Genomic DNA, 17,122 nt, shown 5'->3' on the forward strand with positions numbered 1-17,122 from the left:
CTAACTTGGGTAATAAAAGAAATCGTTTCCGTTCTCTTGCCTTTCTCAAACTACTTTTACTTCTTAAAGAACAAATTTGTTAACTTGAGGAGTGAGTCTGCAGTCAACCAGGAAGATCTTTAATTTCATTAAATGAATACAGGGATGATTTTTTTTTTTTGCTTGTTTCTGTAAATTTTTGCTTGCTCAGTAAATTTAAGCGACCAAAATCATGTTCCACATACCCTGGCTTAGGAGTGAAGTTTATTACTCTCATGGTATGTGCAAAAATAATGCCACAGCTATACAGCTGCCTTAACTGTTATCATTAGCATGCAGAAACAAAAAAAATCTTGCCCCTATCTCAAAAAGGTCCAAACCTGCACAGTACTACTCGAAAGAGTCCAGAGAAGAGAGACTAAAATGGCTAAAGGGCTGGAGGAGTTGCCGTACATTGAAAGATTAGAGAAACTGGGCCTCTTCTCCCTCGAACAGAGGAGATTGAGAGGGGACATGATCGAAACATTCAAGGTACTGAAGGGGATAGACTTAGTAAATAAGGACAGGTTGTTCACCCTCTCCAAGGTAGGGAGAACGAGAGGGCACTCTCTAAAGTTGAAAGGGGATAGATTCCGTACAAACGTAAGGAAGTTCTTCTTCACCTAGAGAGTGGTAGAAAACTGGAACGCTCTTCCGGAGGGATTCAAGTCAAAGTTAGACAAGTTCCTGCTAAACCAGAACATACGCAGGTAAGGCTAGTCTCAGTTACGGTACTGATCTTTGACCTAAGGGCCACCACATGAACGGACTGCTGGGCACGATGGACCAGTGGTCTGACCCAGCAGCGGCAATTCTTATGTTCTTATGTAGAAAAGTTAGAAAAACATTTATCTTTAGCTGTTCAGCACAGAGTTCATAGTCCCCAAATGTTCACTAACCCCCTCTTTTAGAAAGGTGCTCTAAGCTTTTTAGCGCACGCTAAACACACGCTAAACACTAACTCGTGTATGTTATTCTATGGACATGTTAGCAGTTAGTGCACACGTTGATTTAGCCCATGCTAAATCCGCGCTAAAAGGCTTAGTGCGCCTTTGTAAAAGAGGACCTAAATCTTCAATTCTTCAAAAACTCCAATAGTTCCAAAAATTTCACTGCTCCAGGAGAAGAATGCATAATCCCAACAAGGGTTCTTGTTTTGCCAGATTACCTGGCTGCATAAGGGGAAATCATTTAAATCCATGCATTATAGGCTCTCACTATAGCAAGCCATAAAATGAACACCTTTGCATTAGCTTCTGGGGAAACTATTTCCGGGACACCACCACAACCAAAAGTTTTCTGCTTCTAAAGAAACTAAAGGGTCCAGAGAAGAGCGACTAAAGTGGTTAAAGGGCTGGAGGAGCTGCCATACAGTGAGAGATTAGACAAACTGGGCTTCTTCTCCCTTGAAAAGAGGAGTCAGAGAGGGGACATGATAGAAATATTCAAGATAATGAAGGGAATAGACTTAGTAGATAAAGACAGGCTATTCACCCTCTCCAAGGTAGAGAGAACAAAAGGGCACTCTCTAAAGTTGAAACGTAAGGAAATTTTTCTTCACCCAGAGAGTGGTGGAAAACTGGAACACTCTTCCAGATGCTGTTATAGGTGAAACCTCCAGAGATTCAAGACAAAGTTAGACAAGTTCCTGCTGAACCAGAACGTACGCATGTAAGGCTAGTCTCAGCTAGGGCAGTGGTCTTTGACCTAAGGGCCGCTGCGGGAGCGGACTTCTGGGCAGCTGGACCACTGGTCTGACCCAGCAGCGGCAATTCTTATGTTCTTATGTAGTAGCCCGTTCTTACAGTGGCCAATCCAGGTCACTAATACGTGGCCAAAACCCAAGGAGTAGCAATATTTCATGCTACCGATCACAACCTCTGGCAACGCGTTCCAGAGCTTAACTATTCTCTGAGTGAAAAAATATTTCCTCCTATTGGTTTTAAAAGTATTTCCGTGTAACTTCATTGAGTGCCCCCTAGTCTTTGTAATTCTTGACAGAGTGAAAAATTGATCCACTTGTACCCGTTCCACTTCACTCAGGATTTTGTAGACTTCAATCATGTCTCCCCTCAGCCTTCTCTTTTCCAAGCTGAAGAGCCCTAACTGTTTTAGGCTTTCTTCATATGAGAGGAGTTCCATCCCCTTTGTCATCTTGGTTGCCTTCATGACGACATCTGTTGAAGCCTAGGTTGCAGCAGTGTTTACAAAGATGAAGAGCTTTCAAGAATGTTCTAATGAACCATGGCATCAGTGTCTTTAAGTAGGGCCATCCCAAGTAAACTATTAATAACAAATCTGCTTTCTTGCTGGGTTGTCACCTCTGTTTTCTTCCCCACAAAAAAAACCCAACTAAAAACTCAAAAACAAATAGCCTTAGCATAAATATATAAACATTTTTCCTTTAATTTTTGCACTGCCACAGCCTTTACTAATATTAGTTTATCAAAAAGCATTAGATGTTTTTCTCTTTTATTCTTAAGTTTTTTGATTTCACATTGGCTGCTTGGTGCTTCAGAAAATGAAGACACATATCAATATGAAAAGGGGTATCTGATACAGCAACATGTCAGACACTGATATTCATAATGTATATCTGCTGAGTCTGGGACCTAGGTATGACATCCGTAGCCGTCCAGCCTGTTAGGAGATGGGAGCTAAAGGTCTTCATGACCCCCCCCCCCCAAAGAGTACATGGAGAACCATTTCAGCTCCTCTCTCTGATCCCAATTCATATTGGCAATATTGATTTCCAGGGGCCCTAAAGCTGCACCAGATGCTAGAGATGCATAGGCATTAAGGGAGCATTACTTGTTCTCAACAATGATAGTGGTCACCAAAAATGAAACACTGAGTTTTGTTTGGTGTCATTGAAGTGTTCTTCTAGATCAGCACCAGCATCGGAGAACCCTGATGCAGAACAGCCAGTGAAGGTGAAGAGGCATTGCTATTTGTCCTGGTTGGTGAATATCATCGGGAGATGGAATATCATAATCGGATCCTTAAAATCTACCAGGTATCTCCATGTAAAGTAATTATCATTAGAGAATGACACGGGGACAAATTTTTCCCTGTCCCTGCCTGAACTCATTTTCCTGCCCCTGCCCCATTCCTGCAAGCTCTATCCTCATCTGCACAAGCCTCAAACACTTCCTAATTATCAACATTCTAGAGCTCGGATTGTGATGTCATAATACCTCATTCCACCAATGCCTAAGCTCTGTCCTCATCTGCACAAGCCTCAAACACTTTAAAACCATAAGTAGCAACATTCTAGAACTCAGATTGTGATGTCATAATGCCTCATTCCACCAATGATACTTCCTCAGTATCTCCTAGCCATGGCTGACCCAGGGAACAAAAAGATTTGAGTTGGGACTCAAGCCAGAATTGCACTACTCCTGAGCCGCTAGCTTGACCCCTTCATTTTTCTTTTGTCTCCGTTGCTCCTAAAACTTCACTGGCTTCCCATCTATTGCAGGATTCATTTCCAATGTGTCTGTATTGCCTTCAAGATCCTTCATGGTATCTTTGCTCCTCTTGTCCCTCTATCTTGGAATGCAAAAAGCACCCAACGATCTAAGCTATCCTTTCCCTCAGTTAAGGGAATAAAATCAACTAGGAACCTCAGCCAATCCTTTACGTTCAATTCTAACAGAGTAATTGAATGGAATTCCCCCCCTATTCTAAGGGTCTCCAGTTCCTTTCAATTTTTTTTCATAAAGCTGTAAAAACTATTTTATTTTCTAACCACCTTAGAAATCTTTCCTAGCTTTGCTTTCTCTCACTCACTGGCTTTTTCCCCCTTCATATTGATTTTCTTTTTTAATACTGTTAACCGAATCGAGCTCCTTGTTTGGAGATGATCTGGTATAGTCTGTTACAATTTAAAGCTGTGCCTCATTCAAAACATGTCAGACACGTTAAAATTAAAAGTTTAATTCCCAGTTCTTATTCCCCATTTAAGCCTCCCTAACGCCCTTGCAAAGCTTTTGCTACTTTACCAAACCTCAAAGTTCTGCTCCTGCCTGAATGCCGAAGGGGAAAGAGAGAGCGCGAGTTACAAATGAACTGAATTGCAAGTCTCATCTCTCTCCACCTCCTGTCAATTACATGGTTGTTAATGGAGGGGATTTGATTCTTTTTTTTTCTCTCTCTCTCTCTGAGTAGGACTTTGAGTGTAAGAGTAATTTGTGTATTTTGGTGGCTCACTGGGTCCCTCCAGCCTTTTAAGCTGACAAAGCAGCAGTAATTTGGGAACTGATTACTTTCAATTTGTGGCTGCTTCTGTGAAGGTTCTACAGTAACTTAGAATATTATTCACATTCCTTTTCCCTTCTTTTCTCTTGCTGTTTTTATTATTCTTTGCCAGCATCTAATCAGCATGTTGGCAGATGTGAAGGCTTCTGATGATGCAGAAAGAAACATGACCATAACACACGTTTCACAAAGCACGATGAGGACTCGAGCAGTAGCCAGCTGCTTAAATTTGTATTTGCTAGTGTACATTAATTTTTTATATTCAGTGGCTTGTCTGGCAGCAGGCCATACTGCAAGGAATTCAGTTTAGGTTTCGATTTATCTGAGCCAGGAAGACACCTTAAGATATAGAGCCTGTTCTGAATCCCTGTGCGATCTCTGGCACAGTATTTTTCCTATTATGAGTGGGCTTAGCACTACGTATTTCATTTTTTTTGTGCTCTAGATTTTCCCCTTTGCCGTGATGTGCTGCTTTGCAAGAACATTAGGCAGGGTAGAGATGTGTAACTCATGGTAAGCTAGAACTGCAGCCGACCTTAATATTTTTGAAAGTTGAATGCTCACAGATTTGCAGACATGTTTCAGTGCAACTCAAACTTCTTTAAACCCATAGCACTACAGGACCAAATATGTGGCTTTCATAGGACTTGTTTTTTTCTACCAAATTAGGATTCAAAATCTTTACTTTACATTGTATGGAAAGAGTTAACACAGAGTTAATACAAAGGACAATAGGTGCCTCAAAGCCTAGTGTTATCAAGAAGGCTTTAGGTACATAGGAGGATGGGGAAATACATGGAAAGTCAAGATACTATATTGAACTGAAGGGCTCCATCTTACTACAGCAGGAAAAAGAATCCTTGCGGAGAAATTTAGACAATATGTTTCTAGGCATTTAAACTAGAAGGTGGGAGTGGTGAATGTATGAAGGACATTTATAGAGGCCACCCCCAGCAAAAGACAAGATGTGATAATAGTAAAGATTGCAACATAAACAATATTAACAACTCACTTCTTAACATTGCAGTGGGAAGTGAAACGAAACCAAAAAAACTATGCAAAAAATGAGATTACCACTGAAAAATAGCTGGAAAGCAATGACCACAAACGCTAGCAGTCTAAGCAACAAAGTTCATGATCTGAAAACCCTGATGTTAGAGGCAGACCTGGATAGTGTTGCTATCACAGAGACATGGTTCAGTGAAATCTAGGACTTTTAAGTTTTGTGCTGCCGCTATCCACTTTAGTTGTTATATGCAAACATACTGGGATATAATCTTTTTAGGAAGGACAGAAATGGTCAAAAAGGTGGAGGAGTAATTATATTGTGAATGTATAATTCTTTTTGGCCATTTTTGTTTTCTTGCTTCTTTTGCTGGCTATGGTATATTGCGCTGGGGAAGGGGGTCTTAATTTGGTTTAGGTTGCTTCTGTGCGATGTGATATTTGCTGTATTATTTTTGTTTTATGCTGTTGAGTGTTTTGAGCTTGTGGATATTTTGTGTGCTGTAATTGTTATTTTTGAAAATTTCAATAGAGTTATGGAAAAAAAAGGTGCGGGAGTAGCTCTCTATGTAAAGATCGATATCCAAGTGACTGAAATGCAAGGGGCCTGGGGAGGGGAAGAAGCGATATGGATCGCTCTGAAAAGAGAAGATGGACCTTCTATTTACATGGGTGTAGACTACAGACCTCTGACTCGATCATAGCAAATTGATAAAGATCTGATTGCGGATATCCAGAAGAGGTACTGCTGTTGGGAGATTTCAACCTGCCGGATGTGGACTGTATGGTTCCTTCTGCGGAATCGGAAAGAAGTAGAGAGATTGTGGATGCCTTTCAAGAGGCTCTGCTCAGACAAATGATGACTAAACCCATGAGGGAAAAAGTGATATTGGATCTGGTCCTCACAATTGGGGAGAGAATCTCTAATGTTTGAGTGGGTGCTCACCTGGGAAGTAGCGATCATCAAATTATTTGGTTTGATATAACAGCTAAAGTGGAGAGTGGCTGCACAAAACTTTAAGTCCTAGATTTCAAATGTACGGACTTCAGTAAAATGGGAAAAAATCTGAAGAAAGAGCTGTTAGGATGGAAGGGCATAACATAAGTGGAAAAACAGTGGTCTAAGCTGAAAGGAGCAATATAAATGGCTATGGACCTCTATGTGAAGAAAATAAATAAAAAGAGACAAAGGAAACCGATATAGTTCTCCAAACTAGTAGCGAAGAAAATAAAGGCAAAAGAGTTGGCGTTCCTGAAATATTAAAAAAAAAAACCCAAGAAGAGGAGTACAGAAAGGACTACCAGGTGGAAGAGCAAATGGCTAAAAATGTAAAAAGGGAGACAACATTTTTTTCAGATTATATTAGTGAAAGGAGGAAGATGAAAAATGGAATTGGCTAAACTAAAAGATGCTAGGATGTGGAGAGTGATGAGGAAAAAGCAAACATGCTAAACAAATGCTTCTGCTCCATGTTCACCAAAGAAAATCCTGGAGAAGGACCAAGATTGTCTGGCAAAGTTGCACACGAAAATTGAGTAAATTCTGCGAAGCGATGGGACCAGATGAGGAAGGGAGCTCAGAGAGGTTCTATCAAAGACTTGTTCAACAAATCTCTGGAGATGGGAGTGGTTCCTGGGGATTGGAGGAGAGCGGATGTGGTCCGTATTCGCAAAAGTGGTCGCAGAGCTGAATCGGGAAACTACAGGCCGGTAAGTCTCACTTCGGTTGTTGGAAAAACAATGGAAGTGTTGCTGAAAGAAAGGATAGTGAACTTCCTAGAATCTAATGGGTTACAGCAGGGGTGTCAAAGTCCCTCCTCGAGGGCTGCAATCCAGTCGGGTTTTCAGAATTTCCTCAATGAATATGCATATCTATTAGCATACCGTGAAAGCAGTGCATGCAAATAGATCTCATGCAAATTCATTGGGGAAATCCTGAAAACCCGACTGGATTGCAGCCCTCGAGGAGGGACTTTGACACCCCTGGGTTACAGGATCCGAGGCAACATGGCTTTACTAAAGGTAAATTGTGCCAAACGAACCGGATTGAATTTTTTCATTGGGTGACCAGAGAATTGGACGTATGCTAGTTGTGATTTACTTAGATTTCAGCAAAGCCTTTGACAAGGTTCCTCATAGGAGGCTCTTGAACAAACTTGAAGGACTGAAGTTAGGACCTAAAGTGGTGAACTGGATTAGAAACTGGTTGTCGGACAGATGCCAGAGGGAATGGAGGTTAATGGAAGTCGCTCTGAGGAAGGAAAGGTGAGTAGTGGAGTCCTTCAGGGTTCGGTGCTGGGGCTGATCCTGCTAAATATGTTTGAGTGATATTGCCGAAGGGTTAGAAGGAAAGGTTTGCCTTTTGTGGATGATAACCAAGATTTGTAACAAGAGTAGATACCGAGGAGGGAGTGGAAAAAATGAAAAAGGATCTGCAAAAGTTAGAGGAAAGGTCTAATATGTGGCAACTAAAATTCAATGCAAAGAAATGCAGAGTAATGCATTTGGGGATTAGAATTCAGAAGGAGCTGTATGTGCTGGGAGGTGAGAGGCTTATATGCACGGATGGGGAGAGGGACCTTGGGTGATAGTGTCTGAAGATCTAAAGGCAAAGAAACAGTGTGACAAGACAGTGGCTGTTGCTTCTCTCCCTTCCGGTGAATCTAATAGATGGTGTTCTTCCCTCTGTGTTTTGTTCCTGAATGGGCACGTGGCAGGTCTAACACTTAATGCTTTATCCTAAAACTGAAACTGGTGTGTGGGGAGATATAATTCCAGTTTCTTACACACATTCAAATGCCTCTTGTTAGGGCTGTGGAATCGGTCAGAAGCAATTTTGGGTGGCGCTGAGTTGATAAAAAGGTACGAAGTCCAACGCCAGCTTTAAAATAAAACATACGACATAATACATGGTAAATTTATCTTGTTATCAATGTTTTGGTTTAGGTTCTTCGTTCAGACTTCAAATATATATTTGTAGTCTATTAGGATATTTGTTTTTATATAAAATTAAGACTTTTCCTGTAATTAAATGTGAAACTCATTTTCAAAGTACATAGACTCACAAAGTACCATAATAGCCTATAGTTCTTTGGGTGTCCTGAAAATAAGCCCTAATATATAGTACAATAGGAGCTGAGGTTGGAGGGGTTGGAGTCAGTTTGGTGTTTGTTTAGTCTGAATTTGGCTAGTTATAGTTAACCAGTAGAAATCTTTAAACAAGAGAGAAATAAGATTTGTTTTCTTGTTAGAGTATTTGCCGTTTTGTCGTCCAATAAACTATATTTCCTTTTGAAGTGTATGGAGTATTCTATGTTGATAAATGGTGGGGGAAAAAGACCTCATTTAAATATATGCGAGTCTTAAACCAGTGACGCAGCAAAATGTGAAGAATAGTCACGAAGATGCAGCCTTCCTATAGCCACTGTGTGAATTTTTATATATAATCCAACACCAACTCTTTCCTAACTCCCCGTATTCATAAAACATTTTACCCTTTTCCTATCCGTTACCCTCCATGTGTGTCCCAAGCATGCCTTAATAATCTTATATAACTTTTACTGAAACACTGCTGTACTGTTATTAATCTACATATATATAGGCTACATCCTGGCAATATTTGGGGGTAACGTACCATATATGGTAAAATTTATTGTAAAGAATAAGAATTCTAGTATAATCACTTGACTAGTGTTCATATCAACAGTATTATTTCAGGAAACATTTAGCAAATATAGGCAATAGTTAAGAAACCATGCCTCTCTGTAGTACTGTTACGAAGTTTTATGCTCTCACAAATAGATTTTGTCTTAGATAATCAAACCCAAAATACTGAAACTCTGCCTCTGCATTGAGAATAATAAATTAGACAGCCATTCAACCTGTGACAAGACAGCTTCTGCACAGAAGAGCCAACCAAATTTAATTCTTGTCCCAGGAAGAAGTAGCTGTTCTTTGGGGAGGCGGGGTTTTGGTTTTCAAAAGCAACTCATGCCTCCACTGTCCTGAGCCTTCACACAGAAATGGAATGGCCGCGGTTTTTGTCAGGTCCTTGCCAATTTGGTTCTGGCTTCATGTGCATAATGAAAGGTTGACCAGGCTGTGCTGGAATGGATAGAGAGAGCCCGGTAGAAAACCTTTTGCCGAGGCTTGGAAGACTGCATTCTAAAGATGGTATCCAGCTACCTTGAAAGAGCTTGAGCTATTCTGGCAAGAAAAATGGATAAAAAAAGAAACTGTATTTATCCTCTTGGCAGAGTTGGTACATACATCTTAAAGAATTCATGGCTACTGTTGATACAAAATGGGCTTCCAATAGATATTGTGCCAAAGGGTGTGTAGACTTGTCATTATAGATATGTAGTCAAGGCTTCATGGTTTCTTACTCTTATTACATTGAAAGTATGATGTGTGCTAATCAAACTTTCTTCAATGCACTTGTAGACAGAAGATGAAGATATGTATAAGGCTGTGAAGTCATTTAGAAGGTCACGACTTAGGAGACTGGGATTCTTCTCCCTTGGGAAGAGGAGACTGCAAGGGGATATGATCGAGACTTTCAAAATACTGAAAGGAATCGACAAAATAGAACAGGAAAATAAGTTATTTACAATGTCCAATGTAACACGGACAAGAGGACATGGACTGAAGCTGGGGAGGGACAAGTCCAGGACAAATATCAGGAAGTTCTGCTTCATGCAGCGAGTGGTGGACACCTGGAATACTCTCCCAGAGGAGGTTATTGCGGAATCCACCATCCTAGGATTTAAAAGCAAACTAGATGCACATCTCCTTACAAGAGGCATAGAGGGATATGGGTGACTAAAATTACGCAAGGTGCGGATCGCTGGACTTGATGGACTGAAGGTCTGATCCAGAGATGGCGGTTCTTATGTAACTTATGTAACTGCATGTATCTATCGATCTGTTTCTGTAGCCCACCAATTTTAGGGTACCTTTGTCTTTCAGGCACCCCCAAGAGTGCCTGAACGACAAATACAAAGGTACCATAAGAGTTAAGGGGGCACCCTTGGCACATGATTATTTTGAAAAGAGACAGTGCTTTGATTTCTAAAATACTGTATTTAATTCATTTTCTATTCCGTTCTCAAAGAGCTCAGAACGGGTTACCAGTTAAACATACATAATATGCAGTAAACAGGTTACATACAATTCACCATAGTTACTGTACAAGTTTTGCGATACAAGTTTGTATCTTAACTTGAGACATACTAGGGATCTACTACTACTGCTACTATTATTTATTATTTCTATAGCGCTGAAAGGCTATAGAATGTACGCAGCACTGTACATTTTAACATATAATAGACAGTCCCTGCTCAGAAGAGTTTACAATCTAATTTAGACAGAACATTTCAGGGTTGGGGAGGTTATAGTGGGTCTAGGTATCTGACAGCAGTGAGGGGGAGTTAAGTTAATAGCAATTTCAAAAAAGTGGGCCTTTAGCTTGGATTTAAACATTGCTAGGGACGGAGCACAACGTATTGATTCAGGCAGCCTGTTCCAGGCATACGGTGCTGCAAGAAAGAAGGGACTGAGTCTGGAGTTGGCAGTGGAAGAGAAGGGTACAGATAAGAGGGATCTAATACCAATATACAGTTTACAGCAGGGGTGGGCAACTCCGGTCCTCGAAGGCCGGAATCCAGTCGGGTTTTCAGGATTTCCCCAATGAATATGCATGAGATCTATTTGCATGCACTGCTTTCAATGCATATTCATTGGGGAAATCCTGAAAACCCGACTGGATTCCGGCCCTTGAGAACTGGAGTTGCCCACCCCTGGTTTACAGGCTAAATAATGCACAATGTACATTTTTAGGTTAATAAATAGAAATAAAACAAAAAGGAAATTAAATAAGTTTAGTAAAACAAGATTATTTTACTATATTTGACTAGCTTTTGAAGGCTAGAACTTTGCTCATTCTTGACCTGAGGAACAAAGTTCTGACTTCAAGAACTAGTCCAAAAACATATTAAGTCAATAACAACCTGTAAAGATTAGTATGGCCCATCCAGTAAAAAAGGTATCATCTTATTTGTTTTCCTGTTCTGTTTTACTTCTGTTTATTACCTTTAAAGTGGGGATTGACACAGCAACCCTAGTATCATAATTAATGAAACGAGCGTATCACCCTGACTGAGGAATTACCTGGTCTTCATGCACCCCCACTTCAAGCTCAAGACTTTGATAAGTGGCTAAGTAATTTTTGGATACCTTCTGTATCTGAGCAGAGGATCTGTATCCTTCAAGCTGCTCTCTCATAGTACTGTGTCAGGATCAAAGCAAGTGGTCAAACTTCACGTGGTTCCAGAAGGAAAAAAAAAAACCAAACACCAAACATGTTTTTCCTTCTCCTCGCGGTGTAATGCTGCATTGATAGCTTGTACTGAGAGATTCCTGCAGATTTTTAATAGGTTGTGGGTTGAGATGCTTTTGTAAGCCCAACATAAAAAGCTTGAGCCGGAGCTGCCCTCCCTCCTCCTCAGCTTTTTTATGGCAGGGTTCCCTGCTATTCAAATTAATTGCAGTTGTGGTCATTAACTGGAGGTTTCTAGTGATGCACCAGAAATTAACATTTTCAATGGTCCACCATCCACAGCGCCTCAAAATGAGAGAAACAAAGCAAGTAGTGCCTGACAGTGGGCCCGAGAACAGTGTGCGTGTTTGGCTCAGTTCCCTCAGGATTCTGGAACCTTCTATTGTAGCGCCGTGCCCTAAGATATAAAGTACCTTGCTTCACTGCTTTTCCATTTATGCTGTACCTCACCTTCTTATGTTTGTGTTTAGAGCAGGGGTGCCCACACTTTTTTGGGCTTGCGAGCTACTTTTAAAAATGACCAAGTCAAAATGATCTACCAACAATAAAATAGAAATAAACCCCCCCCCCCCCCACAAAAGCAGCCTGTACGCAGAGAAAATGTTAATTATCATTTATATTCCGGTGTTTTTTCAAAGGGGTCAAGGCAGATGACTTTATGCAATGTCACCTCAGGGAATAATGTAGAGAAAAGTGGAATGATGGGTGGATTCTAATTGTGGACAGGTAATTTTTTCTTTCATACTGTCCTTCCCATTTCTGTTCAAAGAAGAATATCAACATGGGAGGTTTAAAAAAAAAAAAAAAAAAAAAAAACCTTAAAATTTTTTTTTATTCATTTGTTACAAATTATATACACTTTTCCCCCCGTATTCATGGTTTCAGCATTCGTAGTTTTGATTATTCACGGTTTTTAGCTTGCTGGCTCCTCCCCCCTCCCCCCCCCCCAAATTACATCAGCTTTCATGGAGAAGTCACTGATTCCATGCATTTACAGAGAAAATCACCGATTCCCAGCACTTTCTTCACCATGTTTTGCAACTCCTTCATGAACAGGCCAGGTCTCCCACCATTCTTGTAACCTCCTTAAGTTCTCGACAACTCTTATGTAATTCTTAAATTCTCGACAATTCTTATGTAATGTTACAATTCTTGTAACCTCCTGACAACTCTTGTGTAATCCGCCTTGAACCGCAAGGTAATGGCGGAATAGAAATCACTAATGTAATGCAATGTAATAAAGGCGAACATGGAAAAGTAGATGTTGAGAAAAATTTTGGACAGACTGCCAGTCTATCTCTTCCTGGTGCTTTTTATTTTATTTTAAAGGTCATAGGAGCCCAGGCCATCCACAGTTCTGGGCAGGGTCCATCAAAAATAGGTGTAAATATAGGGCTTTTTTTACTAAGCTGCGATAGCGTTTTTTTAGCGCGCACTAAACCCGCGCTACACGGCTAGAACTGACACCAGCTCAATGCTGGCGTTGGCGTCTAGGGCACGCAGCAATTTAGCACACGCTAAAACCGCTAGCGCAGCTTTGTAAAAGGAGCCCATAGTGTGTATACTAAGTAAAATCGACATTTTCTGGTACCAGTCTTAAAAGAAGGTGCTTCCAGCTATATTTTGAGAGTAAATTGCTGCTAATATTGATATTTGTGCAATGAAAAATCTAAAACTTTGACCCAGCATGGTTCTCTGAAAAGGGCCCGGAGGAGGTCAAACTATGTAGTTTTCAGTGAATGAGATGTTTTTCCCTTGTTGTGCCTTTTTTGGATGGCTTTCAGTTTAATCCCAGCGTGCACAATTGCTTTGAGTTTAATGTCGCCACTATGTGTGGTACAATGATTGTTTGCTGCTTTCTTTACTCAATGATGGTGTTGGAGGAAGGATAATATTATGACAGCTCACACCCTTTTTTTTTTTTCCTTCTTTCACAGGACACGCAGAAAGCAAAGCAGTTTTTGCCATTCCTGCAGCGGGCTGGGCGGTCCGAGGCCATAGTGGAGTACGTTTTCAGCGGCTCCCGGCTCAAACTTTACATGCCAAAAGAGACGTGCCTTATCACTTTCCTGCTTGCTGGTGAGTTTATTCCCAATGTGCAACAAGTTTATCCCCGTCTCGTCTTAACTGTTTCTCTAAATGGATTAGTTTTGCATATACCAGCACTGCCCAAACTTTTTCAGGCTTTGACCCTATGGTTTCAGTTGCATCAATCTCTAGTTGAGGTGCCTCAGAATGGTTCTAGGGTGGGGTTTTGACCCCAGACACAGTGTGTATGACCCACAGTTTGGGAAGCACTGGCATATATTGTGGTAAACACTTCAGAAAGCTCCTGAAAACGTGCCCATTTGATAAATTCTTATAAGAGATGATCTGTATTGAACAATTTGGAACTGTAATTCCTGAGAATGTCTCCGCTTCTTTTAAATTGTAAACCGCATAGAACTGGTAGGTAATGCGGTATATAAATGATAGTCCCAGAGCATGTGGAGTATGGTCACAGCTTCTCTAGTTTACTGCTAACGGTTGTTCTCTCGTACTTGTATCGTGCCAAAGAGAGCCGCTTTCTGGAGTTCGTATACTTTGGAGGAAAGGCGGCATAGGGGGGGGGATATGATAAAGGTGTTTAAATACTCCATGTAATATAAATGCGCATGAGTTGAGTCTCTTTCATTTGAAAGGGAACTCTGCATTGAGAGGGCATAGGATGAAGTTAAGAGATGATGGGCTCTGGAGTAATCTGAGGAAATACTTTTTTACGGAAAGGGTGGTAAATGCATGGAACAGTCTCCCGGAAGATGGGGTGGAAACGGAGACTGTCTGAATTCAAGAGGGCCTGAGATCGGCACCTGGGATCTCTCGGAGAGTGAAAGAGATAATGGTTACTGCGGCCTTTATCTGCCACATGTTACAGTGTTTCTATAATATAAATTTCTATGACATCACAATGCAGGTATAAAGAGCTTTAGCCTATAAGAGCAGATGCAAATGTTAAGAGCCTTAGCCAATAGGGAGAGGAGGAGATAGTGGATGTTGCAGATGGGCAGACTGGATGAGTCATTTGGCCTTTATCTGCCATCATGTTACAATGTTTCTATAATATAAAGTTGTATGACATCACAATGCAGGTGTAAAGAGCCTTAGCCTATAGGAAGAGGAGATGCAAATGTTAAGAGCCTTAGCCAACCAATAGGGAGAGAGATAATGGTTTCTGCGGATGGGCAGACTAGATGGGCCATTTGGCCTTTATCTGCCATCATGTTACAATGTTTCTATAATATAAAGTTCTATGACATCACAATGCAGGTGTAAAGAGCCTTAGCCTATAGGAAGAGGAGATGCAAATGTTAAGAGCCTTAGCCAATAGAGAGAGGAGGAGATAGTGGATGTTGCAGATGGGCAGACTGGATGGGACATTTGGCTTTTATCTGCCATCATGTTACAATGTTTCTATGTAGTAACATGTAAAGGCAACTTATCCATTCATGCTTGTGGCACCCAAAGAGATGGGAAATATTTCTCTGTTTTCTGCCACATTATCCGTTCTGGTCTCTTTCTCGTTTAGCTCTGTACCTGGCTTCCTTGCATGCAGTTTTTAAAAATCATTTGGGATGGGGATGTCCCAGATTATGTTAACCTCTTTATTCTCAGCAATTTTCTTAGGATCATAAAGCCCACTGCTTTTCTAGTGCAGTGATGCAATGTTCACAAAGTTTTCAGTGAATGAGATGTTCTACCTTTGTTGTGCCTTTCTGTATAGAAATTTTCTGCTGTCGGCACTTTGCAGCCAGCTTCGAGATGAGTAAGCCTTTCCACAGGCAAATTCTATGAAGATACACTTCTTCCTTGTTAACTTTGGCGTAAATTAACTAAACTCACCTATGTGATCCAATCAGTGGGCGATCCGTGGCCGAGTTTTCCCGGGCGACCGATTCACTACGAGTCTTCATGCAAATTAATGTAATCAAGAGGCACACCCCACAGCAACCGCATGGATCGCTGCAGAGCGATCCAGACGTGTGCGCAGACCATCTTCTTTGCCTGTAGATGCGGTCCACGCATGTGCTTGCTCTACGCACAAACGAGGTGAAAACAAGGAAGGGGTGGGGCTTTAATGGCACAGAACACGCTTTGCTTTATGGAACAGAACACGATGCAGCCAGGAACAGGAACAGAACACGCTTTTAACTCATGGGTTAAAACCACAGGCTCACACTGCAGGGACAGGGCGGCAGAGAGCAGGAGAGTCGGCAGGGACAGGGTGGCAGAGAGCGGGAGAGTCGGCAGGGACAGGGCGGCAGAGAGCGGGAGAGTAAGCAGGGACAGGGTGGCAGAGAGCAGGAGAGTCGGCAGGGACAGGGCGCCAGAGAGCGGGAGAGTAAGCAGGGACAGGGCGGCAGAGAGCAGGAGAGTCGGCAGAGCTTGCCTTCTTGTGCTTTTTGCACAAGGGAAATGTGTTTAAAATGTTTTATTTTTGTTTTGATACTGGGATTTTAAGGCTGCAGGGCTGGGATTTCAGGGCGATAGAGAACAGGACAGTTGGCAAGGAAGTGAGCGATTGGTCCTCAGTAGTTGCTTCTTTTTGGATCGACCAGCCCAATCGGTGTTCCTTCTTCTGTTTAGTGAATTGCTGCCTTCTTACTTATGCATGCATTTGCATGATCGGGTGCGGATCGGGCAGAAAGTCGGAGTCGCAAACTGGTTGGGACACGATCGGTGAGCTTAGTGAATCTAGGCCTTTGTCTGTTGCATGTTGGTATCACAGCACTAAGGATGCATTTACACTGGCTGTGGTTAATCTAATACTGTCACAGTCCCTAAGCTGCAGTTGATCTTTTTTGTGTCTGTATAGTGGCGAGGAAGAGGGTGGAAGGGGGTTGCCGTAAATCAGTGACACACATAGCAAAGTTCAAGGTAATGTGCATTCTTCAGGGGTGCTGAGACTAGCAAAACCACCTTCTCACACAAAGAAGCGGTGTGCCACATGACACGGAGAGACGATACTATGCCATACAGGCCCAGCAGGGTCACATAAATTCTGAAATAATCCATGGCAAAATGTGATTGTGCGAAAAAGAGTGACTGATCTCCCATGAGGTTAAATGAGGTAGGGAAGAGGGTTTAGGGGAAGTGAAATCTGCAAGATGAAGAACGAAAAACTTGCAGTACAAAATCCAGGCTATTTTAGCCCCTGCTAAATATGAGGGATATAGACGTTTAATACAATCACATCTGCAAATTCCTTATATATTTATATATAAGGAATTTGCATATATATATATATATATATATATATATATATATATATATATATATATACACACATACCTACTTCCCAAACTGTAGCAACATTCCATGCTACTGATCCAGTACAAGCAGTGGCTTCTCCCATGTCTTTCTCAATAACAGACTATGGACTTTTCCTCCAGGAACTTGTCCAAACCTTTCTTAAAACCAGCTAATAAAATAATTCAATAAATGCAGGATCCCATATCCTTAAGG

The 17,122-nt window shown here is 41.4% G+C and overlaps 1 protein-coding gene across 1 annotated transcript in view; it reads left to right on the forward strand.

Annotated features, from left to right (window-relative positions):
• SND1 (staphylococcal nuclease and tudor domain containing 1) overlaps positions 1-17,122 on the forward strand; it is a 1,352,488-nt gene that overhangs the window by 466,257 nt on the left and 869,109 nt on the right. Inside the window, exon 15 of the mRNA XM_033959404.1 lies at positions 13,558-13,699. Coding sequence (XP_033815295.1) covers positions 13,558-13,699 — 142 coding nt within the window. The remainder of the gene's footprint in view (positions 1-13,557; positions 13,700-17,122) is intronic.

This window comes from Geotrypetes seraphini, chromosome 9 (genome assembly GCF_902459505.1).
Source record: "Geotrypetes seraphini chromosome 9, aGeoSer1.1, whole genome shotgun sequence".
In the NCBI taxonomy this organism is placed as follows: Eukaryota; Metazoa; Chordata; class Amphibia; order Gymnophiona; family Dermophiidae; genus Geotrypetes; species Geotrypetes seraphini.